This window comes from Saimiri boliviensis, chromosome 12, assembly GCF_048565385.1.
Source record: "Saimiri boliviensis isolate mSaiBol1 chromosome 12, mSaiBol1.pri, whole genome shotgun sequence".
NCBI lineage: Eukaryota > Metazoa > Chordata > Mammalia > Primates > Cebidae > Saimiri > Saimiri boliviensis.
The window spans coordinates 21,383,822-21,409,088 of record NC_133460.1 but is presented as its reverse complement, the minus strand read 5'-3'; the positions used below and the strand labels follow the sequence as shown (position 1 = coordinate 21,409,088).

At 48.5% G+C, this 25,267-nt stretch overlaps 1 protein-coding gene and 1 non-coding gene across 6 annotated transcripts in view; both read right to left on the bottom strand.

Moving 5' to 3' along the window:
• Positions 1-19,463, bottom strand: part of SRCAP (Snf2 related CREBBP activator protein) — a 44,178-nt gene extending 24,715 nt beyond the window's left edge. For 2 of the 5 annotated variants that reach the window (XM_039478148.2, XM_010340672.3), the window contains exons 1-17: positions 19,140-19,463; positions 17,587-17,660; positions 16,705-16,967; positions 13,190-13,441; positions 9,425-9,610; positions 9,067-9,207; positions 6,074-6,296; positions 5,681-5,958; positions 4,933-5,026; positions 4,701-4,790; positions 4,066-4,239; positions 3,650-3,975; positions 3,331-3,508; positions 2,973-3,109; positions 2,421-2,590; positions 2,089-2,281; positions 71-207 (exon numbers count right to left, since the gene is read on the bottom strand). In XM_039478148.2, the coding sequence (XP_039334082.1) occupies positions 71-207; positions 2,089-2,281; positions 2,421-2,590; positions 2,973-3,109; positions 3,331-3,508; positions 3,650-3,975; positions 4,066-4,239; positions 4,701-4,790; positions 4,933-5,026; positions 5,681-5,958; positions 6,074-6,296; positions 9,067-9,207; positions 9,425-9,610; positions 13,190-13,441; positions 16,705-16,758 (2,633 nt within the window). In that variant the 5' untranslated portion in view covers positions 16,759-16,967; positions 17,587-17,660; positions 19,140-19,463. Of the gene's footprint in view, positions 1-70; positions 208-2,088; positions 2,282-2,420; positions 2,591-2,972; positions 3,110-3,330; positions 3,509-3,649; positions 3,976-4,065; positions 4,240-4,700; positions 4,791-4,932; positions 5,027-5,680; positions 5,959-6,073; positions 6,297-9,066; positions 9,208-9,424; positions 9,611-13,189; positions 13,442-16,704; positions 16,968-17,586; positions 17,661-18,012; positions 18,343-18,364; positions 18,453-18,846; positions 19,115-19,139 lie in introns of those variants that run through there. The other 3 variants (XM_010340671.3, XM_010340670.3, XM_074382028.1) reach the window with 3 other exon arrangements.
• LOC120367476 (small nucleolar RNA SNORA30/SNORA37 family) lies at positions 5,115-5,243 on the bottom strand. Its single transcript, XR_005581857.1, has one exon. It is a non-coding gene; the product is annotated as a small nucleolar RNA SNORA30/SNORA37 family (small nucleolar RNA).
• Positions 19,464-25,267: the final 5,804 nt, after the last annotated feature.

Here is a 25,267-nt window from a genome sequence, read left to right as displayed (position 1 = left end):
AATAGGACATCCTAACAGCCACTTACACTCCAAGCTCAAGTCCCAGGACCCATTGTCCTTCCTCCCTTACGTGGTCTGTGCCATGAAGTCATCATAGAGACAGCGTTGACGCTTGGAGAGCCTGCAGCGGATAACATGCTCATACTTTTTGGGCATCTGCTTCTCAACATCCACCTTAACTCGGCGCAGTAAAAAAGGCCTCAAAACCTAAAAGCAAATAAGTGGGAGGCTAACAGGAGAATTCAGGCACTGAGCCCCAGCCTAAGCCCCTCAGCAAACACTAATGGAGCCATACAGCACACTATGTCAGACACCAATGACACGAAGATGAGTCAACTGCAAGCCTTCAAGAGATTTACGTCTGCTGAAGGAGACAGACACAAAGAAAATGACACCACGACACAGGAAGTGATCTAAGGAAGCACTGTGGGCAGAACAACTACGCAGGAGAACTCAAACTACATTTTGATGAGTGATTTTAAGTTTACAAGATGATCAAAGTAAATCTAGAAAAACAAAAATTGTGGCCTTGACAGGAAATAAAAGGCAAATCTGTAATCTAAGATTAAATCTGATAGGACACAGTCATCAATGTCTAAAGTGACATGAAAAAAGTGAAGGAAGGGAGGCAAACGAAGGAAAAGTGATAGTTACGGAAGATTTCCTGTTTTCTAGCTTAGTTTACAAATGATAGTGATTGACCAAGATGAAGCAGAAATAATAGGCTATAGGCTAGAGATGTCTGGCTTAGAACAGTGTGGGTTTGGGGCAGGCTCAGTGACTCATGGGAGTTCAAGACCAGCCTAACCAACATGGATCAAAGAGACAGAAACACTGAAAATATAAAGTTGAAAAAATCCAGATAAAGAGAAATCCAAACAGAAACCAATCAGCAGTATCAATCTACTCAAAAAAAAAAAAAAAAAAAAAGACAAAAACATCACCATTAAACAAACAAACAAACAAAAAAACAAAAAACAGGTGGGCCAGGTACAGTGGCTCACTCCGGTAATCCCAAGTTTGGGATTTGGGGATGCCAAGGCAGGCAGATCACAAAGTCAGAAGATCGAGACCATCTTAGCCAACATGGTGAAACCCCATCTCTACCAAAAACACAAAAATTAGCTGGGTGTGGTGGTGCACGCCTGTAATCCCAGATACTCAGGAGGCTGAGGCAGGAGAATCACTTGAACCTGGGAGGCAGGGACTGCAGTGAGCCAAGATCGCCATTGCACTATAGCCTGGTGACAGAGCAAGACTCCGCTGGGGGTAGGGTGAAGACAGGCAAGGCAGTGGCTGACACCTATAATTCCAACACTTTGGGAGATCAAGGCAGGCAGATCATGAGGTCAAGAGCTTGAGACCAGCCTGATTAGCATGGTGAAACCTCGTCTCTACTAAAAATACAAAAATTAGCCTGGCATGGTGGTGTGCACCTGTAGTTCCAGCTACTCAGGAGGCTGAGGCAGGAGAATTGCTTGAACTTAACAGGCAGAGGTTGCAGTGAGGTGAGATCGCACCACTGCACTCAAGCCTGGGAAACAGAGCAAAGACTCCATCTCAAAAAAAAAAAAAAAAAAGAAAAAACAAACAACAGCAACAAAAACAAACAGGCTGGGCTCTATAATCCCAACACTTTGGGAGGCCAAAGTGGGTAGGGCGGATTACTTGAGGTCAGGAGTTTGAAACCAGTCTGGCCAACATGGCGAAACTCGTCTCTACTAAAAATAACAAACATTAGCTGGGCATGGTGGCACAGACCTGTAACCCCATCTACTCGGGAGGCTGAGGCAGGAGAACTGCTTAAACCCAAGAGGTGGAGGTGGCAGTGAGCCAGATCACGCCACTGCACTCCAGCCTGGGTGACACTCTGTCTCAAAAAAACTAAAACTAAAAATAAAATAACAGAATTTATGACTAAGATGAGGTCACTCAATCTGACAATGGGTTAGTCACTAGAATACTGCAGCTTGACAACTGAGTGAGTTCAGCCTGGCAGAGACTTTCCTCTCCCCAAGGGTTTCCTGGGCACTGCCCTTAGAGTTCCTCATCATTCTGGATATCCTGACAAACTACTGCAGGCCCTACCTTGTGGAGGCGCTTGACTAGACCTTCATTATATTCTTGGCTGCCCTCAATCATGCCAGTTAGGGGATTAGAGAACCACTCCTTGAACTCTCGATGAGACTGGAAGACATGGGGCATCAAAAAGTGCATCAAGGACCACAGCTCCATGAGGCTGTTCTGCAAGGGAGTTCCCGTCAAGAGCAGGCGCCTCTGGCTGCAAAGAGACAGAGAATCAGAGGGAGGATGGTCAGCAAGCTCCCAACCTTCTGGGCATTCTGACACATTCCTCAACACAGGCAGCCCACCCTTCAAGCCAAGTCAACCCTTCCATGAATCCCCATCTCCATCTCCACCTGTTGAAGTTGAGGAGTGACTGCCAGCGCTGCGACTTGAAGTTCTTGATGTTCTGAGCCTCGTCCAGAATAAGATAGCGCCAGTTCTTACGGCGGAAGGCCTGGTGGTCCTGCAGCACCAGCTTGTAAGACGTGATACACACATGGAAGGCATTGGGCTTGGTCCAACCCTGAGGAGTCAAAAACAGACAGCAGATAGTGGGATGAGAAGAAAAGAGAATAAAAGGAAGATATGCTAAGCTCCTCAAAGGACAGAAATAAGGTTAGAAGAGACAGTCCCAGCAAAAGAATGGAGCAACAGAAAGAGGAGGGGCCTGGGCACAGTGGCTCACGCCTGTAATCTCAGTACTGGAGGCTGAGGCGGGAGATCTCTTGAGCCCAGGTGTTCAAGGTCAACTTAGGTAACGTAGTGAGACCCCATCTCTACTTTTACAAAAATTTTAATTTTTTTTTTTTTTTTTTTAAAGAGGAGGGAAAGGAACTCATCTGGGAAAAGGGCTTAAAAATTAAGGAGGCATCAATGGGGGGAAGTGACCACATGAAAGATCGAACCTGCCGCTTGAGCTTCCTCTCTTTCTGGGCTCCATAGTAAGTGAGGATTTTAAAGCTGGGACACCAACGTTTCAACTCCATCTCCCAGTTCAACATCACGCTGGTGGGAACAATGATTAAATGGGGACCCCAGTTACCTGTTTGGCAAAAAAATGAGATGGTAAGGAAATGTAAATTTTGTGGTTCCGATTCCACAGTTATAACCCTGACCACCCTTTGGTCCTTCCTAGGATTCCTAGCACCTACACTGTCCTATCTATACAGTTAATGACCAGTCAACGAAGCTGAAGTCACCACTGAACAAGCTCCCCAAGGAGCTAGACTAGGGGGCACAAAAGAAGGGGTCTTGCCTACTTACCTTTCTCACAAGCCAAGTGGGCAAGCAGGGAGATAGTCTGGATGGTCTTCCCAAGCCCCATTTCATCGGCAAGAATGCCATTAAGCTTCTTCTCATACATGGTAACCAGCCAGTCTAGCCCAATGTGCTGGTACTCCCGGAGTTGGCCCCGCAAAAGCAGGGGGATGGGCGTCTTTACCTAGCAGAGAGGAAAAAGAAGCAACACAACAGAAATGAGGCATTTGAAAAAAAAAAAAAAAAAAAAAAAGAAATGAGGCATTTGTCCTGGGGACATAAAAAGTCAAGACATGAGAAAGCAGAGGCCAGAACCTGGGGATACCTGGGTAGTGGCCAGGGTGTAACCCTTGGGCTGGAGACTTTCCGCTGCTGCAGCAATGTCAGTAATTTCCTTCTTTGGACCTAGAGTGGTGGTAGGCCCTGGAGTGGGAGGCCCACTGCCTGCATCTGCCTCACTCCGCTCTTCATCCCTGGCAAGCAAGTACTCTACCCCAAAATCATCATCTTCCTCCTCTTCATCTGCTTGGCTCTGTGACTGGGCATCCTCAGACTCTTCAGATTCAGATTCCTCTGATGTTGAACTTCCACTTTCTTCTTCCTCCTCTGAATGCTCATCTTCCTCATCCTCACTCTGGTCCTCTGCGGAGTCTAAAGCACAAGACCAAGCCTTACTGCTCACCATACTTGCTCCTCCAATGGCTACCCTACCCAGCTCCTGCTTCATGACCACATACTCACCTGACTGACTGCTACTATTCTCTTGAGGAGCCTCTTCTGCTTCCACGGCCCCCTCTGGTTCACAGTCAGAGCTATTAGCATCAACTTCATCTTCATCCTCATCATCACTGCTCCCAGTGCCTGGGGCATAGGCTCCTGCATACTGCTGTAATAGTTCCTCCACAGAAAGCTCACCTGGTAGAAAAAGGAAAAGGGAAGCTTTTGGTTGTTCATTTTACCTATGTCTTTATAGATACTGCTAGACCCAGGTCTGAGGCGAGACAAAAGAGCTTACTTTCAGCATTAGCTAGCAAAGCCAGGCCCCACAATCTGGGCAAGTACCATGAGGGGTGGGAAGGACACCTGCTGGGAAGGACATTATTGACTTGGTGAACCTCTCAAACTTCAAGTCAAATATTGTCCATATCTTCTTACATTAGCTCATCCCTCCACTTCACTCCCATATCAGCATTTAAACTTCTATCATAAGTACTTATCACTTTCTACTTATTATTACTCGTTTATAAGTCTGTCTTTGTCACTAGACATGGAATTCCTCCAGAGTGGATAAAAAGTGCCTTATTTATCTCTTTATCCTTGGTACTGCACACGGAAGACACCAAGTGGATGCTTAGTAAATGTCTGGGGAATGTCACCTTCTCGAGCCAATTCGCTTAGTTCCATGGCATGATCCACTTCCCCTTCCAACTGTTCCTCAGCTGCTATTGTGTCCTCTTCATCCTCCGCTAGAAAAGACACAGAAGCAGGATCAATAGCGATAGAGGCACAGGACATAGTCCAAATGAAAGAGATGAGAAAGCCTGAAAGGTTAGGTCCAGATAATTCATTCAAGGGGTAAGGGGCAACGGGATAGAGAAAAGGCCTGACCTTCATCCTCATTGGCAGTAAACTCTTCATCATCTTCATCTGGATGCCAAGGCCGTTTGTTGCACTGTATGACAGCAGAGGGTGGAGGCTTTACCTATATGGTAAAAGATAAAAAAGGGAAGGGCCTAAGCTTAGAGTAGCAGAAGAACAGCACAAACCTGAAAAATATGCCACAGGAGGATCTCTGTCCCATTGAGTGACAGCTGCCACTGGTACAATCCCAGGGCAAGGGTACAATCAAGGGTTTTCTCTCAGCACCAGCTACCAAATCCTGGCCCCACTGCCTGGGGAAGGACCTGTGAAAGTGCCAGGTAAGAAATAAAGGCACCCAACACATCCCCATGCATTCAAGACATACGGAGAAACAGAAAGGACTTAAGGGTACCATGCCAGCTTCCAACCTATACGCCAGTAAGGGAGTATTAGGGCACGTTCAGAGAAGTGGCAAGTAAGGGTCAGAGCACGACCACAAAACAATTTAAAGAGTAAAGTCAGTAATTTGTGGTCTTGAAAGAGACCACAAAGCAATTTAAAGAGTAAAGTGCAATATGCTCTTCTACTATAGCACCAAAAACTGCCAATCACAAAATGCAACTTGCCCCAAACAGATTCTTCCACAGCCATCTCCAAAGAGCTCAATTGTCTGTAACGAGGCAGAACTCCCAAAACCTGCAACCAATCTCATAGCCCAGAGCTCAGAACTGCTCCCCCTCTGAACCCTCCCTCCGTCTGTCCCTTCTGCCTATACCTCCAACACCTGAGAGGGCTCTTCTTCAGCACCTTCTTCAGGCCCATCTCGGGTGTCACTATCATGAGATGAGGGGGTTCGAGAGGGGCTGGAAGGCTCTCCCAGCAGCTGAGGGGGAAGGGAACGGAGCAGCTCTTCCAGTGGCAGTTCTCCCTCACGACGAAGCAGCTCAATCTCACGCCTCTGGGCCTCTGCATCATTGCCTTCCTGTTGTTCTTCAACCTCAATCGTTTCCTCATCATCCTCTTCCTCCTCCTCTTGGGGTTGAAAGTCCCCATCTATAGCAGGAGAACAAGGTCACAAAGTCCACGGGCCCTGTAAGCCACAGGGTGGGTTTTTCAGCTCTGGAAAGGGTACATGGGGAAGAGTAACAGGGCCAAAGAGAATACACACCTTCATCATCCAGGCGGGAAGCAGTGGGTGGAGGACTGGAGGCAGCTGAGGAGGAGCCGAGGCAAGGGGAAGAGCCTGCTTTGCTGGAGGATAATGGCTGGTTGAGGCTCTGAGACAGAAGGTCCGAGTACTTTTCAGTTTGCCCCACAATGAAGTCCAAATGCAGGTCCAGGGCTTTTTTGCGCTTTTCCTCAAGCCGGGACTGTTGTTTGAATTGCACCACCTGCCACGGTAGTGAAAGGGATCATGCTCACAAGATAAACATTTATTTATGTACTCCTACCCAGCGTTTAGGGAAGCCTTCTTTATGCTAGATCCTGGGCTGGCCTCTCAGGAGAGTAAAGCTAAATAACCTTAACGGGCTTATGCAGGAAGAAGAGCCAGTTTAGCTTCAGGTGGAGAAAAGGTTTGCAATCTAGATTTTTCTTTTAATTAATTATTTTTTTTTGCACAGAGTTCCGCTCCTATTGCCCAGACTGCAGTGCAGTGGCGCAATCTTGGCTGACCACAACCTCCACCTCCTGGGTTCAAGTGATTCTCCTGCCTCAGCCTCTGGAGTAGCTGGGATTACAGGCATGCGCCACCATGCCCGGCTAATTTTTTGTATTTTTAGTAGAGACGGGATTTCTCCATTTTGGTCAGGCTGGTCTTGAACTCCAAACCTCAGGTTATCTACTCTCAAAGTGCTGGGATTACAGGCGTGAGCCACCATGCCTGGCTTTTTTTTTTTTTTTTTAAGAGATGACGTCTCACTATGTTGGTCAGGCTAGCGTCAAACTCCTGGGCTCAAATGATCACCTGCCTTAGCCTCCCAAGCAGCTGGAACTATAGGCATGCATAACCACACCTGGCTGGAGTTGGATCTAAAAAATAGGTAGGTCGGCCTGGTAGAGGGGCTCACGCCTGTATTCTCAGCACTCTGGAAGGCCAAGGCAGGAGGATCACCTGAGGTCAGGAATTAGAGACCAGACTGACCAACATGATGAAACTCAGTCTCTATGAAAAGTAAAAAAATTAGCCAGGCGTGGTGGCAGATGCCTTTAATCCCAGCTACTGGTGAGGCTGAGGCAGGAGAATCGCTTGAACCCAGGAGGCAGAGGTTGCAGCGAGCCCAGATTGCACTACTGTACTCCAGCCTGGGGGACAAAGCAAGACTCCATCTCAAAAAAAAAAAAAAAAAGCAGGTAGATGAAGCCAGGCATGGGGCTCACATCTATAATCACAGCACTTTGGGAGGCCAAAGTGAAAGAACCACTTGAATCTAAGAATTCAAGATCGGCTTGGGTAATCGCACGACCTTATCTCCACATGAAATATTTTTAAGGCAGGCACAGTGGCTCATGCCTGTAATCCCAACACTGGGTGGCCAGGACCCGGGGACAATCTGAGGTCAGGAGTTCGAGATCACCTAGGCCAACACGACAAATCCCTGTCTCTACTAAAAATACAAAAATTAGCTGGACATGGTGGCACATGCCTGTAATCCCAGCTACTCCAGAGCCTGAGGCAGGGGAATCACTCGAGCCCAGGAGGCGGAGGTTGCAGTGAGCCAAGATTGCACCATTGCCCTCCAGCCTTGCTCCCTTGAGGGAGCAAGACTCTGTCTCAAAAAAAAAAAGTGAAAAAAAAAAAAAAAGAAAAAAAATGAAATAAAAAAAATTGTTTTGGCCAGGCACCATGGCTCATGCCTGCCATCCCTGCACTTTGGGAGGCCAAGCAAGGCAGATGAGCCTGACCAACGTGGAGGCTGGGAGTTGGAGACCAGCCTGACCAACATGGAGAAACCCCATCTCTACTAAAAATGAAGTTAGCCAGGCACGTTGGCCCATGCCTGTAATCCCAGCTACTGGGGAGGCTGAGGCAGGGGAATCACTTGAACCCAGAAGGCAGAGGTTGCAGTAAGTCAAGATCACGCCATTGCACTCCAGCCTGGGCAACAAGGTGAAACGCCAACTAAAAAAAAAAAAAAAAAAAAAAAAACTTTTTGGCTAGGCAGAGTGACTCACACCTGTAATCCCGGCACTTTGGGAGGCCAAGGTGGGCGGATCACCTGAGGTCAGGAGCTCAAGACCAGCATGAAGAAAATGGTAAAAACCCATCTTAAAAAAAAAAAAAATTTTTTTAACTGGCACGTAAGATGTGGTAGCACACGCCTGTCGTCCCAGATACTTGGGAGGCTGAGGCAGGAAGATAGCGAGGGCCCAGGAAGTTGAGGCTGCAGTGAGCCATGATCATACCACTGCACTCCATTCCAGCCTAGGCAACACAACAAGACTCTGTCCAAGACAACTAAAAAATAGGTAACTGGCCGGGCGCGGTGGCTCAAGCCTGTAATCCCAGCACTTTGGGAGGCCGAGGCGGGTGGATCACGAGGTCGAGAGATCGAGACCATCCCGGTCAACATAGTGAAACCCCGTCTCTACTAAAAATACAAAAAATTAGCTGGGCATAGTGGCACGTGCCTGTAATCCCAGCTACTCGGGAGGCTGAGGCAGGAGAATTGCCTGAACCCAGGAGGCGGAGGTTGCGGTGAGCCGAGATCGCGCCATTGCACTCCAGCCTGGGTAACAAGAGCGAAACTCTGTCTCAAAAAAAAAAAAAAAAAATAGGTAACTGTTCCCTAAGGGCACATGAGAAAAGCATTCCCAGCTGCAGCATAAAGTCCATGTGTAAATGGCCAAAGATACACAAAAGAAAAGTGGGTATGGAATGGAAGGGAGAGGAAAAGGACATGGCAGGAGGCAAGACTGAAGAAAACACATGCTACACGCCCTGCAAGGGACAGACGGCCTAGAGGTGTCAAGGACAACTATTAATCCCCAAAGTCAGGACACATATTTTGCCACTATACTTTACCCACACAACATAAATGTCATTACAGTTGCCTGAAATTACATTTACTCTCTCAAGGAGAGGTTTTGATCATTCCTACTATCATGCCATCTACCAATCTAATCCATGGCTTTTTCCGTTTCCTGATCCCTAGTGTCTACCTTCTCCACATTGCTCCAAAACTGCCTGACATCCTTGGCCATGGTGGAGGCGATTCGACGCAGCTTGGCCTGCTCCTCCCTCCGGGCCCGTTCCTCTTTCTGCCGCTGCTCTTCGTGGTGCCGGATCACCATGCGTACCACCTATGGGAATGAAGACCCAGGGTGGAAACACTCAAAGCCAAATTTCCCCACCAACCCAAAGGCAAAGAAAATAATCACAGGCAAGAAATCTGGAAAGCCAATAGTTTGCCTAACGCCTACACCATTCTGTTTGGTCCCCATTTCCAACTAATCCACCCTTCAAGGGAAAGCACAGACCTGAAAAGAAAAAGGAAGGTAGTCCCAGTAGAAGACCTACCTTACGTGCCACACCCCGTTTCCAACGGCGCTCCTGAGCGAAGTCAGCAGAGAGCCACTGCATCTCTTCACACAGATAGTCCCAGTGACCTTTGGGGCGAGGGGGCTCTGGTACCTTAGGCAGCCTCTTCAGTGACCAGAAACCCTCCTTCCGCAGCTCAGCAATCCGAGTCTCGATCTCGGCCTCCTAATGAGGGAGAGCCAGGTCAATCAACAGTTCTAAATGCATACTCTGCTCACTGCCACGGCTGAATTCCTGAAGACTATACTGGGCTGAGTGTGTTACACTTATGTTTAGTCCATATACCAAATCTACAGGCAGGTATCATACTCTCTTCAGAGGAGGGAAAAAAGATAAGATTAAGTGATTTGCCCAAGATCACACAGTTAGGTAGTAGTTGAAGATGGGAATCAAAAATAGGTCTGAGAACTCCAAACACCAAATTTTATGCTCTTTCCATTGTTTAACACAATCTCCACACCCCATGGACATAGGAGAGACTTGGGAAAACATATGCCAAGGGGAGCTTCCCAGAGGAGTAGGTAATACATACTTCCTTGACTATAGAAACAAGGCGTCATCATCACTGTAGAATTCTACATACTAGGAGTACGTTCATGATGCATTAAGGTTAGAAATATGCTATAATGCCTAATTTACACGATGTTTTTAAAAATACTGCTTTTGTGAAACTGTACGTATTTATGCAAAAAATACTGAAAAGCAATACATTAAAATGTTTCACACTGGTTACATGTAAAAAAGAGTGGTCATCTTTACTAAAGTTTCTACACTGATGGTCTTTTTTTGTTTGTTTTGAGACAGAGTCTCACTCTGTCCCCGAGGTGGGAGCACAGTGGTGCAATCTTGGCTCACTGCAGCCTTTGCCTCCCGGGTTCAAGCGATTCTCCCTCAACCTCCTGAGTAGCTGGGACTACAGGTGCCGGCCACCACGCCCAGCTAATATTTTTATTTTTAGTAGAGATGAGGTTTCACCATATAGGCCAGGCTGGTCTCAAACTCCTGACCTTGTCATCTGCCCACATCCGCCTCCCAAAGTGAGGCACTACCATGCCTGGCCTGATTATCTTTCATTAAAAAAAAAAAAAGCATTTAAATTTTTTTGACAGATGACTCAAAAAATTCAGGACAACCGCCTTTGTTATTTCTTTCTTCTGACTCTCACTCAGAAATCTAAGTGAGATTTTTCTGGGTCTCACTCTATTGTCCAGGCTGGAGTACAGCACAATCACAGCTCAGTGCAGCCTCAACATCTCGGGCTCAGGTTATCTTCCCAACTCAGCCTCCCAAGTAGCTGAGACTGTAAGCACATGCAACCGTGCCCAGCTAATTTTTTTTTTTTGGTAGGGACAGGGTTTCACCACGTCCAGGCTGGTCTGTAACTCCTGGGGCTCAAGGAATCCGCCTGCCTGGGATTCCCAAAATGCTCAGATTATAAGCGTAAACCACTGCACCCAGCCTATGCCATTATTTCTTTCCTCTCCCGATAAAAACTGCATCAGAGGAAAATTACAACCAGATAGATGAGACAGAACTAAATGGCTTGATTGTGAAGGTAACATCAAGAAAGACATGGACATTATACTAGCTGCCCTCAAACTGGAGTAGGCACCACAATCAGCTAGAAAGCTTTTAAAAACAGATCGCAGCCAGGCGCAGTGGCTCATGCCTGTAATCCCAGCACTTTGGGAGGCCGAGGCAGGCGGATCACAAGGTCAAGAGATCGAGACCATCCTGGCCAATATGTTGAAACCCTGTCTCTTTAAAAAAAAAAAAGGAAAAAAAAAAAAGCAGATCGCTGGCCAGCTGCAGCAGCTCACACTTGTAACCTCAGCACTTTGGGAGGCTGAGATAGGCAGATCACCCGAGGTTGGTAGCTAGAGACCAGCCTGACCAACACAGAAGAACCCTGTCTCTACTAAAAATACAAAACTTAGCCGGGCGTGGTGACATATGCCTGTAATCCCAGCTACTCAGGAGGTTGAGGCAGGATAATCACTTGAACCCGGGAGGCAGAGGTTGCGGTGAGCGGAGATCACACCATTGCACTCCAGCCTGGGCAACAAGAGCAAAACTCCGTCTCAAAACCCAAACAAACATACAAACAAAAAACCAGATTGCTGGGCTCTACCCCCATAGTTTCAAATGGGTAGGTGAGGGGTACCAAGAATTTGCATTTCTTTGGTTTTTGTTGAGACAGAGTCTCACTCTGTCACCCAGGCTGGAGTGCGGTAGCATGATCTCAGCTCACTACAACCTCCACCTCCCAGGTTCACGCAATTCTCCTGCCTCAGCCACCTGAGTAGCTAGGAATACAGGTGTGTGCCACCACGCCCAGCTACTTTTTTTTTTTTTGAGACGGAGTTTCGCTCTTGTTACCCAGGCTGGAGTGCAATGGCACGATCTCGGCTCACTGCAACCTCCGCCTCCTGGGTTCAGGCAATTCTCCTGCCTCAGCCTCCTGAGTAGCTGGGATTATAGGCACACGCCACCATGCCCAGCTAATTTTTTATATTTTTAGTAGAGACGGGGTTTCACCATGTTGACCAGGTTGGTCTCGACCTCTCAACCTCGTGATCCACCCGCCTCGGCCTCCCAAAGTGCTGGGATTACAGGCTTGAGCCACCGCGCCCGGCCTTACTTTTTATACTTTTAGTAGAGACAGCGTTTTGCCATATTGGCCAGACCTAAGAACTCCTGACCTCAGGGGATCCACCCTTCTAATCCTCCCAAAATGCTGGGATTACAGGCATGAGCAAGCAGCCTGGCAGAGAACTTACATTTCTAACAAGTTCCCAGGTGATGCTGATGTTGCCGGCCCAGAGACCACACTTACCACTGGATAAACATAACACAGACTGCAGGATAGAAATAAGTAGAAAACCGCCGGGCGCTGTGGTTCATATAATCCCAGCACTTAGGGAAGCATAGGTGGGCGGATCACGAGGTCAGGAGTTTGAGACCAGCCTGGCCAACATAGTGAAACCGCATCTCTACTAAAAACACAATAATCCCTACTCAGGAGGCTGAGGCAGGAGAATCGCTTGAACCCGGAGGCGGAGGTTGCAGTAAGCTGATCGCATCATTGCACTCCAGCCCAGGCAGCAATGTGAGACTTGTCTCAAAGAAAAAAAAAAGCAGTAGAAACCAGTAAATCTTAAGAGCATCACAGTTTACAAAGTGCTTTCGTGTCTCTTTTCTCATTTTTTTCTTTCGGAGACAGGATCTCACTCTGTTGCCCAGGCTGGAGTGCAGTGGCATGATAATCATGGCTCACTGCAGCCATGACCTCATGGGCTTAGGTGATCCTCCCAACTCAGCCTCCTGGGTGGCTGGGACTACTACAGGCATGTACCACTATGCCCTGCTAATTTTTTGTACTTTTTATTGAAATGGGGTTTCACTATGTTGCCCAGGCTGGTCTTGAACGCCCCAGGCTCAAGAGATCTGCCTGTCTCAGCCTCCCAAAGTGCTAGAATTACAGGTGCAAGCCACCACACCCAGCCGTGCTCCTACAATTTAAACCTCATAATAGCCTATAAACTATTATATCACTCCTGTTTTATTTACAGAAAAAAAAAAAAGGCTCAGTATACAAGCAGTTTGCTCAAGATCATACAGGTTAAGGTAGAACCTATACCCTAAATCCAGACAAAAAAGAAAAGAAACATAAAATACCCAGAGGACATGGGAGTTTAAGCAAGATGATGCCCAAGAATCCTCATGAGCCTTTCTAATACTTACATGCTTGGCCTGTTCTGCAATTTCAGCATGGCTTTTCTCCCACTTTGGGCCCTTGTTAGCCAGGTCAGCAGCCTGGGGTAAGCTGAACCCCTCCAGGGGCACTGTTGCACCATCTGGGGGGCCTGGAGGTCCATCCAGAGAAGAATCTTGAGCTATGTGCTGGGGGGAGATGCCGCCTGCCCCACTAGAGGCTGGGGAACTGGATGAGGCAGGGGACACAGGATTGCTGCCTGTCATGCCGTCCGACACCATCTAGAAAAGAAGAAAATGATGGAGTAAATAAATGCTTAGCACTGTGCTAAATATTTTTGGTACATTATTTCAGTCCATCTTCACAAGAAAAAATTCTGGAGAGTAAGGTGTAAATCTTAGTTTCATAAACACAAACGTTTGGGATAAAGTTTTAATAAGGGATTCCCAGAGCCAAATTTATACGTGTTTGACATGCAAAAATTACATTCTGACATTTACGCAGTTTCCAAACTTAAGAATATATATAGACAGATAAATAGACAAACAGACGAGGCGCAGTGGCTCACGCCTATGATCCCAGCACTTTGGGAGGCTGAGGTAGGTGTATCACCTAATTTCGAGACCAGCCTGGCCAACATGGTGAAACCCTATCTCCAGTAAAAATACAAAAATAAAAAAATACATGATGGTGGGTTCCTGTAATCCCAACTACTCAGGAGGCTAAGTCATAAGAATCACTTGAAGCCGGGCGCGGTCGCTCAAGCCTGTAATCCCAGCAGTTTGGGAGGCCGAGGCGGGTGGATCACAAGGTCAAGAGATCGAGACCATCTTGGTCAACAAGGCGAAACCCCGTCTCTTATAAAAATACAAAAAATTAGCTGGGCATGGTGGCGCGTGCCTGTAATCCCAGCTACTCAGGAGGCTGAGACAGGAGAATTGCCTGAACCCAGGAGGCGGAGGTTGCAGTGAGCCGAGATCGTGCCATTGCACTCCAGCCTGGGTAACAAGAGCGAAACTCCGTCTCAAAAAAAAAAAAAAGAATCACTTGAACCTGGGAGGTGGAGGTTGCAGTGCACCAAGATTGCGCCACTGCACTCCAGCTTGGATGACAGAGTGAGACTCCGGGATGGGGAGGAGGGGCTGAGCACAGTGGCTCACGCCTATAATCCCAGCATTTTGGGAGGCTGAGGTGGGTGATCACCTGAGATCAAGAGTTCCAGACCAGCCTGGCCAACATGGTGAAACACTGTCTCTACTAAAAATACAAAAAACTTGTCGGGCATGGTGATGGGCACCTGTAATCCCAGCTCCTCAGGAGGCTGAGGCAAGAGAATCACTTGAACCCAGGAAGTGGAGGTTGCAGTGAGCTGAGATCATGCCATTGCACTCCAGCCTGGGTGACAAAAGCAAAACACCATCTCAAACAAAACAAAATACAAACCTATCTATTTACAGCATATGACTTCAAATTCTGATCCCTTCAGAGCCTCAGTGATTTCATTCACATAAACAAGTCCCTATTTTCCCATTTCACAGCAAGTATAGCAAATTCACCTACGTAATAAATATGAGCTACCATTAAATTCAAAAGACACCAATAAATCCCAAGCCACCTGAACCTCTTCACTGGACAGGCAGTGGCTGCGGGGATGGCTACTGTTCTCAAACACCAAACACGTCACTTTACAACGTACTGCAAAAGAATTAAGAAATGGAAAACGGGGCTGGGTGCAGTGGATCACACCTATAATACCAGCACTTCAGGAGGCTGAGGCAGGTGGATCATGAGGTCAGAAATTCAAGACCAGCCAGGCCTACATGGTGAAACCTCATCTCTACTAAAAATTCAAAAAATTAGTTGGGCATGGTGGGGGACGCCTGTAATCCCAGCTACTCAGGAAGCTGAGACAGGAGAATTGCTTGAAGTGGGAGGCGGAGGTTGCAGTGAGCCGAGATCACGCCATTGCACTCCAGATTAGGCAACAGAGAGAGATTCCGTCTCAATAAAAAGAAAAAAAAAGTTGGGGCCGGGCGCGGTGGCTCAAGCCTGTAATCCCAGCACTTTGGGAGGCCGAGGCGGGTGGATCACGAGGTCCAGAGATCGAGACCATCCTGGTCAACATGGTGAAACCCCGTCTCTACTAAAAACACAAAAAATTAGCTGGGCATGGTGGTGCGTGCCTGTAATCCCAGCTACTCAGGAGGCTGAGGCAGGAGAATTGCCTGAACCCAGGAGGCAGAGGTTGCGGTGAGCTGAGATCGCGCCATTGCACTCCAGCCTGGGTAACAAGAGCGAAACTCCGTCTCAAAAAAAAAAAAAAAAAAAAAAAAAAAATTAAAAAGTTGGCCGGGCATGGTGGCTCACCTGAGGTCAGGAATTCAAGACCAGCCTGGCCATCATGGTGAAATCCCATCTTAAAAAAAAAAAAAAAGTTAAGAAAAGAAGCGTGGATGCGGTGACTCATGCCTGTAATCCCAGCACTTCGGAATGTTGAGGCAGGTGGATCCCAAGGTTAGGAGATCAAGACCATCCTGGTCAACATGGTGAAATCCCCTCTCTACTAAAAATACAAAAAAAAAATCAGCTAGGCATGGTGGTGCATGCCTGTAGTCCCAGCTACTCAGGAGGCTGAGGCAGAAGAATTGCCTGAACCCAGGAAGCAGAGATTGCAGTGAGCCAAGATCGCACCACTGCACTACAGCCTGGGCAACAGTGCTAGACTCCATCTCAAAAGAAAAGGAAAACAAAGTCCTACTGAAATGTGGATCCTCAGGGAATTCACAAATTCACTCCAGGACATAAGCCTTACACTGTGCCACTCAAATTCCTACCTCAGCTAAATAACAGAAGGCTGTATATCCCAAATTTCCCATTTCTCAGGAAAATTATAAATATCAAATTAACTCAATCAAGACAGTTCAAGGTGAACAAAAAAATAAATACCAAATTGATAAACATCAAAAGCTTACTATACTGCTCACCTCAGCAACACATATACTAAACCTGGGAAGGTACAGAAAAGATTAACATGGCCCCCATGTGACGATGTGAGGTTGACATAATAATTTTTTATAAAAAAGTTAAAAAACTGAAAAAAAAGAAAGCTAACTGTACACAAATCTAGATGTGTGCAGTTTCAAAGCCATGCTTTTTTTTCCTACCCCACACAGTTCCTTGGTATGAGAAAGGAATAAACACTATGCACCATCCATAGCTTTATCTTGGTTTCAGTTCTGATAGAAGTTAAACTATTCTCAAAGTGTACAGTCTTAGAAGCATGTTGCCCCAACCCCCATTTTCAACCTAGCCTAATTCAACCCTTTTCAGGTAATGAGGAGCTTTTGCACTCTTGGAGATAACATTACACTAATGTTAAATAGAATGTGAGTATCCAACAGACCTGACATACTACAGCCCAGCCGATCTGAGCACCAAAGATTCTCCAAAAATCTCCACAAATATTCCCTTGTCACATTTCTTCTGCCTCAGACCCAACAATCCACAAAGCAAAGCAGAAAAGGAACCCTCCCCATTTTCGAACCTGTGTCTGTAGGACTGGGAGCTGAGGGTGAGCAGGGGAGGGGCTGCTCTGCATGGTCCCACTCCCAGGCTCCTCCTTGGATGCCTGAAGAATGACTGGGTCGTTATCACCACTGCTGCTGGCCGAGGGGCTGGCGTCCGGCTGCAGGGCATGCTGGGAGCTGGCCTCATTCTGGGCCACCGGCCACCGGGACCCGCCTTCCAGGGCCCGGGGCCCACCAGGGCGTCCCAGCCTCCGCTCAGGTCCACCAGCCTCTGGAGCACCTAACGTGGGTAAAAAAGATAGAAATGTGGTTAAAGAAGATAAAAAATTATTTTTAAAAAACAGAAGTAGCACTGAATAAAGAGAAACACAGTAATTACAGGTTATATTCTTTAGCACTTACTATGCACGAGATAATTTACTTTCTTGATGTGTTCTATAATCCTCATATCTACCTTAAAAACCAGGTGCTTTTCACACCAAAACAAATATTAACTTCCTTCTACACACCAAGGACAGAGCCATGCAGGAAAGATCCCCGACCTAAATGGAGCTTACATTCTAATACAACCTGTTTCATAAGTTAAGAAGACCTTACAATTTGCAGAAGGTCAGAGTAAGAAAGTGATAGGAGGACTTCAGTTCAGACAGTATGATGTCAAAACCATGGAAAACCTGCCACTCTTCCTGGTAGAGCCAGGGTGACCACGTTTTCCTCAACCCACAGTCTCATATCTGTTGTTCACTACTACAATAAAACCCTCCACAGACAAACCATACACAACCATTCTCACGGTTTTCTAGAATGAAAATCCACAAGAACTGACCAATAATTGCTCTCATTAACTCAAATATTTCTCCCATTAGCATCAGCACAAGAAATGGTAGCAGATCCCTCACCTGTGTGAGCTGAGACCACACCCCCTGTGAAAGTCTGCACTTCCACGGTGCCGCCGTACTGAAGGGAATCACGCCTGAAACAGGAGAGAACAGTGAGAAACTCTTCCACGTTTGCCAACATCCATCAAAGCATATTATTTACTCCATTTTTTTGAGTCATTTACATATACCCCAATCAGTTCAAAGACTTGAAAGAGAAAATGTACAGAAGTTGGAAAAGCTCACATTTCAGATAAATGCAAATCATGTTTCATGAAGACAAATCATGTTTTGTGAATTCCGTATGGACATAAAATCCTTCCCAGGAGGAGCAGGAAAGAAGTGAAACAAGAAAGTTCAAAAATCTTAAGTGTAAAGACTCCAACCAACGAAGGACAAAAAAAAAAAAAGCTGTCACATCCAGAACCTCAGAAATGTGCTACCTGCCTGTATGCCTTTCCAATGAGGGCTGAACGCAGGAATGAGACTGGACCTCCCAAGAAGAGTCAACAAACATGCCGGTCACAGGAAAATCTGCCCAGGATTCAGGGCAGGGCGCTGAAAATCCCATACCTGCGCCATCAGACACTTCCCCAAACACAAGAACCACAGAGAGCCTCAGGAGCAGTCAAAAGTGAGGGAGGCCGCACTGCCAAGAACCACGCACCGGAAAAACAGGCAGGGTGAACCTGCACAAGGCCCGGAAGTGCTTCCCCAGTGTTTAAGGAAATCCCTAAACCAGGGTGCCGCCTTTGATTCACTACCTCCTCCGCCACACGTTCCCAGGACTCGAGCTCACCAAAAGTCAACAAGCCCGAACTCTTGACTTCAGGCTTCGTGACCATCTCCCCTGCCCTCTCAGCGGACTGACCCCGCGTGACCCCTGACCTCTGCCCAAGTTGCCACTAGCCCTGAGATAGCCCCGCCCCCTCGACTCCCACCCCACCCAACGTGCGCGCCGGGCGGGGGAGGGGCCGGCGCGTGCGCGGCTGGAGGCGGAGTGAGCCGGCTGCGCGCACGGCCCGGGGGCTCCCGCCAGAACCCGAGCCCACGCACACAAGGGTCGCGGGGCTAGGAAGCCCCTCATCTGAGCCCGTCAGGGAGCGCGCCCCGCGTCACCAGACCGAGAAAGGCTGAGAGAAGGGAGGGTTCGTGCAGCCAGGTCCCGGTCCCCCGGCTGGATGTGGTGGGCGCGCGCCCCGACTACCCGTCCCACGCCCCCCTTGCTCTTCCCGCGCGCCCCTGAGGGGTGACTGGGTTGGTGGGCGGGCAGGAGCGCACCTGGGTCCGTCCTCTCAGGGCTCGCTCGCTCGCTGAGGCACGCGTGCGCAGAAGAGCGGGAGGGACGAGGAGACACGCCGGGGCCCAACGCCGGCCGGCCTGACCCCCTCAGTCTGTCTCTATGGGCGCGCGCCGACAGCCTCGCGCACCGGCCCCGGGGCCCCGGCTGAGGGTGCGCGCGCAGCACCCCGGGAAGGTGGGAGGGGAGGCGGTGGCGGAAAGATGCGCGCGCATTCAGTCGTCAGGGGAGGAGGAACTGTAGAGCGTCCGCCATCTTGTCTCCCTCTCCTTACCTGCGTCCTCGGGGGCGTGCGCACCACCCCCCCTCCCGCCGAGGAGGGGGGAGGGCCCCCTCTTGGCCACCGCCTTCGAGGCCTTTAAACTCCCGTGGGGACTGCGGCTACTGCCACTGCCTTGCTTCCACTGCTTCTTCTCGCAGCACACAGATGCGGACGGTGGGTGGGAAAAAGGGGGAGACACGCTACTGCCAGCGAACCGCCGCCGCCGCTCCCGAGGCCTCACCAAAATGGCCGCCGCCGTCTCGGCCGCCACCACCACCAGAACCACCACAGCTCGCTATCGCTACCGCCGGCGCGGCCCGTCCTCTCGCGAGAGACAGTAACTGGAGGGTCGGAGGCGGGGAGGCTCGCGTGCAGCGTAGGGCGCCGCCCGGCGCGCAAGGCAGGCTGGGATGTGTAGTCGGCCGAAGGCTGCGCGCGCGCCCCCTCCTCGGAGCGCCCTTACCGTCTCTCCCTAGGGCTACCTGGGGCTGCATTGCGGCTCCCAGCTCGGACCACCGCCACCTCTTGTTTTATTTACAGATCATCCAGTGAGATGAAGCAAGTTAGCAGTGGAATCTGGGCCTCCAGATTCCCATGGCAGTCCACTTCTGTAGCGCTGCTTCATTTTACACCAGGTTGGTCTCCTGATAGCTTTCAAACACATTTGCCATCTGTTCGCAAACTTTCTAGGTTAAGAACCCCCCTTTGGGAATCTGATACCTTTACCCCAGAATAGAACAATAAATAGCAGCTACCTTCTACTGATGCTACATTGTGCATTGATTATCTCTTTTAATTCTAGCAATGCTCCATTTTACAAACGATTTGAGGCTCGGGCGTTTAACACAGTGACAGATCCTGAAGTCAAGATTCCTAGCCAAGCAGTCTAAGCCACAAGAATGCACAAGAATTTTACCACCTGAAGCCCACCCTAAGAGGCCAGGTTAGGAAGCTCTGATGAAGCTCCCCTTCCTCCAATCAATTTAGCCCTTTCCTGTGAAGAAGGAATTGTTGGTCCCATTTTAAGGTGAAGTTTGGGTTGAAAAAAAGGTGGATGATGCCCATCTTTTCTAGACCCTTCTCCCATCACCCCCAGAAAAGGGGAGCCCAGGCCAGAGTCTGAATGGGTTGGAGCTAGCCTTGTGCCATTAACTCCTTGCTTTGTGACCTTGAGCAATTAACTTCATCTTTCTGGCTTCAGTTTCCTCTGTAAAGTGAGGATAGAATTGCTGATGTGAAATTGCACTGAAAGATCTAAAGGGCCAGATGTGGTTGCTCACACCTGTAATTCTAGCACTTTAGGAGGCTGAGGCAGTAGGAGGATCAGTTGAGGCCAGGAGCTCCAGACCAGTCTGGGCAACGTAGTGAGACCTCCTCTCTACAGTAAGTTAAAAATTATTTTTAAAAAAGAGAGAAAAGGCCGGGCGCGGTGGCTCACGCCTGTAATCCCAGCACTTTGGGAGGCCGAGGCGGGTGGATCACGAGGTCAAGAGATCGAGACTATCCTGGTCAACATGGTGAAACCCCGTCTCTACTAAAAATACAAAAAATTAGCTGGGCATGGTGGTGCATGCCTGTAGTCCCAGCTACTCAGGAGACTGAGGCAGGAGAATTGCCTGAACCCAGGAGGCGGAGGTTGCGGTGAGCCGAGATCGTGCCATTGCACTCCAGCCTGGGTAACAAGAGCGAAACTCCGTCTCAAAAAAAAAAAAAGAGAAAGCTCTAAAGAATCACCTAAATGCAGAGTATATTTCACTATAGTTCACTGAACTATATAGTTCAGTGTCTCACACTCATATGATCTTAAGGTCAAGTTTAGCCTTCTGATGTGCTTTGCATAGTGTTTATTTACTTATGTATTAATTTATTGAGTTGGAATCTCACTCTGTCACTCAGGCCACAGTGCAATGGCACAATCTTGGCTCCCTGCAGCCTCTGCCTCTTGGGCTCAAGCAATTCTCATGGCTTAGCCTCCCAAGTAGCTGGAATTACAGATGTGCACTACCACACTCAAGACTCCTGACCTCAGGTGATCTGCCTGCCTCAGCCTCCCAAAGTGCTGGGACTACAGGTGTGAACCACCACCCCCAGCCACTTTATGTAGTGTTTTAATATTCTGGATATTATTAATACTTCAAGCAGCTGGTGCTGTGGCTCATGCCTGTAATCCCACCACTTTGGGAGGCCAAGGTGGGCAGATCACCTGAGATCGAGAGTTCGAGACTAGCCTGACCAACATGGAGAAAGCCCAGCCCTACTAAAAATGCAAAATTAGCTGGGCATGGTGGTGCACGCCTGTAATCCCAGCTACTTGAACCCGGGAGGCGGAGGTTGAGGTGAGCTGAGATCATGCCATTGCACTCCAGTCTGGGCAACGAGACTAAAACTCTTGTCTCAAAAAAAAAAGAGAGAAAGAAAAAATACTTCAAGCAAGAGAATGACATCTCCAATGTGCTGTTCCCAATTGTCTTGCACTGGGCAACTTAACAACTAAACATTTGTCGTATCTGACACCTAAAGGCAGTTAAACTTGTGACCTCTTGTTCATACACAAGCATGTCAGCGATTGTGTTCTCCTAACCAGCATTTTGTCTGCCCGTTTCCTATCTGGCCCTGTGCTGAGTGTAGTGGGAGACACAGGAGGGAAGATGTCACAGTCCCCACTCTGAAGAACTTAGTCTCATTGCAAGATAAGCTGTGAGCTTGGTAAAAGTCCTGGCAGTGTTATGGTCTCTCAAGGGAAGGATGGTCAAGTAACTCTCCAAGGGTCAGGTTGGATACCCAGGGAGGTATCAGGGAAGGCTTCCTAGAGAAGTATCATTCGAACCTGACTTTGAAAATTTAGGCATGAAGACAGGCACTCCAGGAAAATGACAAACCTCCACAAGGTTGATGGCTTAGGTTGGGGAAGAAAGTGAATCAGCTTGTGGCCCAGGCTGGCATGTAGTGGTTCAATCATAGCTCACTGCAGCCTGAATCTCCTGAGCTCAGGTGATTCTCCCACCTCAGCCTTGCAAGTAGCTGAGACTACAGGTGCACACCACCAGGCCTGGCTATTTTTTATTTTTTTGTAGAGAAAGTAGGAAGTCTCGCTATGTTGCCCAGGTTGGTCTTGAGCTCTTGACCTCAAACAACCCTCCTGTCTCAGCCTCCCAAAGTGTTAGGACTACAGGCGTGAGCCACCACACCTGGCCCCAGCTGGTCTTTATGAGGAAGCAGGTTGAGACACTGTTAGAGAGATCTCCTGGATCCAAGTGGCTAAAGGCCCAGCATGCCAGGCTAGGTGTGGGACATTTGTTTGGAAGTGACGGAACTATTGAAAGTTGTTGAGCAAGGGATTGGCATGGCCCATGCTCCACTTTACAAAGGGCGATGTAACAAGATGCATGGGATGTTTCTAAGGCTGAAGACAGGGAGGATACCAGCAGTCACTTGGGTGTAATGGGAGCTGTTGGCCAGGAGGTGGCAGTGGAGATGGGGGGAGACACTAAGAAGGAAAAATTAGCAGAACTTGGCGGTTTATTGCTAGTGATGATGATCCTCTAAACAGCATTCCTTCTGTGATTCCAGTCTTTCTCAGGCTCTTCCTACCTCCCTGGCCACTCCCTCTTCCTCTCCCATAGAGGACACTTCTGGACCCCTCCATCAATTGGTGGGGCTGCTAAGGATTCTTCCCTCAACTGCCTTCTATCATCCAACAAGTTCTCAAGGGCCAGGGCAGATATTGTAAAACTAATAAAGCTTCAGCTTCCAGGACTCCTCCCTTTAATGGACTTTCCATTGGTATTAGTGGCTAGGAGCTACAGAACCGTCTAGGTGAGGTAGAGAAGCCAGGTTGTAACCAGAAAACAACTCACATATAGGCATTTCTGGTGGTTTGCCTAAAGAGATCTTAGAGGGGAAAAGGGTATTAATCTCTAAGTCTCCAGTAATTTCTCATGATTTCCATGTTTATTCTAATTACCATCTCTTAAGCCAACGACTGCCCCAGCTCAGAATCCCCTAACTGCTGCAATCCTCCTGCAGGAGGCCCACTGGGAACCCTGGACTCCTCCATCCAAAAGTGAACTCAACAGCCGGGCACAGTGGCTCACACCTGTAATCCCAGCACTGGGAGGCCAAGGTGGGCAGATTGATTTAGGTTAGGAGTTCGAGACCAGTCTGGCCAACATGGTGTAAAAATACAAAAATTAGCTGGGCATGGTGGTTTACGCCTGTAGTCTCAGCTACTCGAGAGGCTGAGGTAGGAGCATCTCTTGAAACTGGGAGGCAGAGGTTGCAATGAGCTGAGATGGAGCCACTGCATTCCAGCCTGGGCGACAGAGTGAGACTCTCAAAGAAAACACAGACAGGCTGGATGCAGTGGCTCATGCCTGTAATCCCAGTACTTTGGGAGGCCAAGGCGGGCAGATAACCTGAGGTCAGGAGCTTGAGACCAGCCTGGCCAACATGGTGAAACCCTGTCTCTACTAAAAATTCAAAATTAGCTGGGCATGGTGGCGTGCATCTGTAATCCCAGCTACTCGGAGGCTGAGGCAGGAGAATCGCTTGAACCCAGGAGGTGGAGGTTGCAGTGAACTGCAGCCTCTTGTCTGGGCGACAAGAGCAAGACTCCGTCTAAAAAAAACAAAAACAAAAACAAAACAGTGAACTCACCATCCAAACAAAACTTACTCCTCCTCCCTCCGCTCTGAGGAGATGGCACTATCCACTCAGTTGCTCAAGCTAGAAAAGGCATAACTTCGCCTTTTGTCATGCCCCACATCCAGACACCAAGTCTTGTGCATTACCTATTAAATACTTCTCTATCTGTTTCTCTGCACTCTCACAGGACATCCTAAGCCCTTGATGATTTATAATCGCGAGAACTGGCTGGTGTGAAACCTTAGCACCACCACCGTAGTCTCCAATAGCTTCCCCACCTGATTCTTTGATAGGGACAGTTGATGTTTCTCAGTCTTATGTAAAGAGATATACAAATGAGGCTTCCAGATGAACTGAGTCCTCCAGCCTCTGCTCTTTTCCATCCCTACAGCTGCTCCTATCCCCCACTGACAAGCCAAAATTCTGGATCCAAAGCAGTCTGCACCAGCCTCCTTACTGATTTCTGTGTGGCCAGTCTCTCCTGCCCCACCAAAACCCAGTTCCCATGTGGTATCCATTGCAGTGGGGGAATCGAAACAAGCATTTGAGAGTGTGACCTAATGTTAGGAACTGGCGAGGGCAACTACATAATAAAGCAGGTAGAGAGCGGCAGGGGAGGGGCCCTTTTATACCAGGGGGGGTCTCTGGTGAGGTGGCAGTTGGATGGAAACCTGAAGATTTCACATACCAGCCAGAGGAAACTTGTCTCTGCGAATTGGACAGAGTCACTCTCCTCCTTCAGGTCCTTTCGTGGGCTGCCATGAAACCCCTTTCTGAGGCCCCCCTGCATGACAAGCCCTTGGCAGATTCTCCGGCCTCATCTCTCCCAGCGCCCTGCCCTCCAGCCACTGCTGTCTCTCTACAGGCTCTTTTCTCTGTTCTGGGCGTTCTCACACTGTCTTCTCTTTCCTTTCACTTAGTTACAACCTATACATCCTTAGTCCTAGGACGACGTCATGACCTCCAGAAGCCTTACCTGCCCTCAAACTATGCTGTGTCTCCTGTAATAGTCTGTGCTTTTTCTTCTTCTCCATACTCTGGGAATAATTCCTTGGGTTCACTTCTGTCTTGTTCACTTTGGTGCATGCTTGTCTATATCTATTGTCTGGGGGAGTGTCATGCACATCATAAATATCAACACTTCGGGCTTGGTTGATGCCTGTGTGTTGCATGACAGCAATAACTCATGCATGCTATTTTTTTTTTTTTTTTTTTTTTTGAGACGGAATTTCGCTCTTGTTACCCAGGCTGGAGTGCAATGGCGCGATCTCGGCTCACTGCAACCTCCGTCTCCTGGGTTCAGGCAATTCTCCTGCCTCAGCCTCCCGAGTAGCTGGGATGGCAGGCCCCACCATGCCCAGCTAATTTTTTGTATTTTTAGTAGAGACGGGGTTTCACCATGTTGACCAGGATGGTCTCGATCTCTTGACCTTATGATCCGACCGCCTCAGCCTCCCAAAGTGCTGGGATTACAGGCTTGAACCACTGCGCCCGGT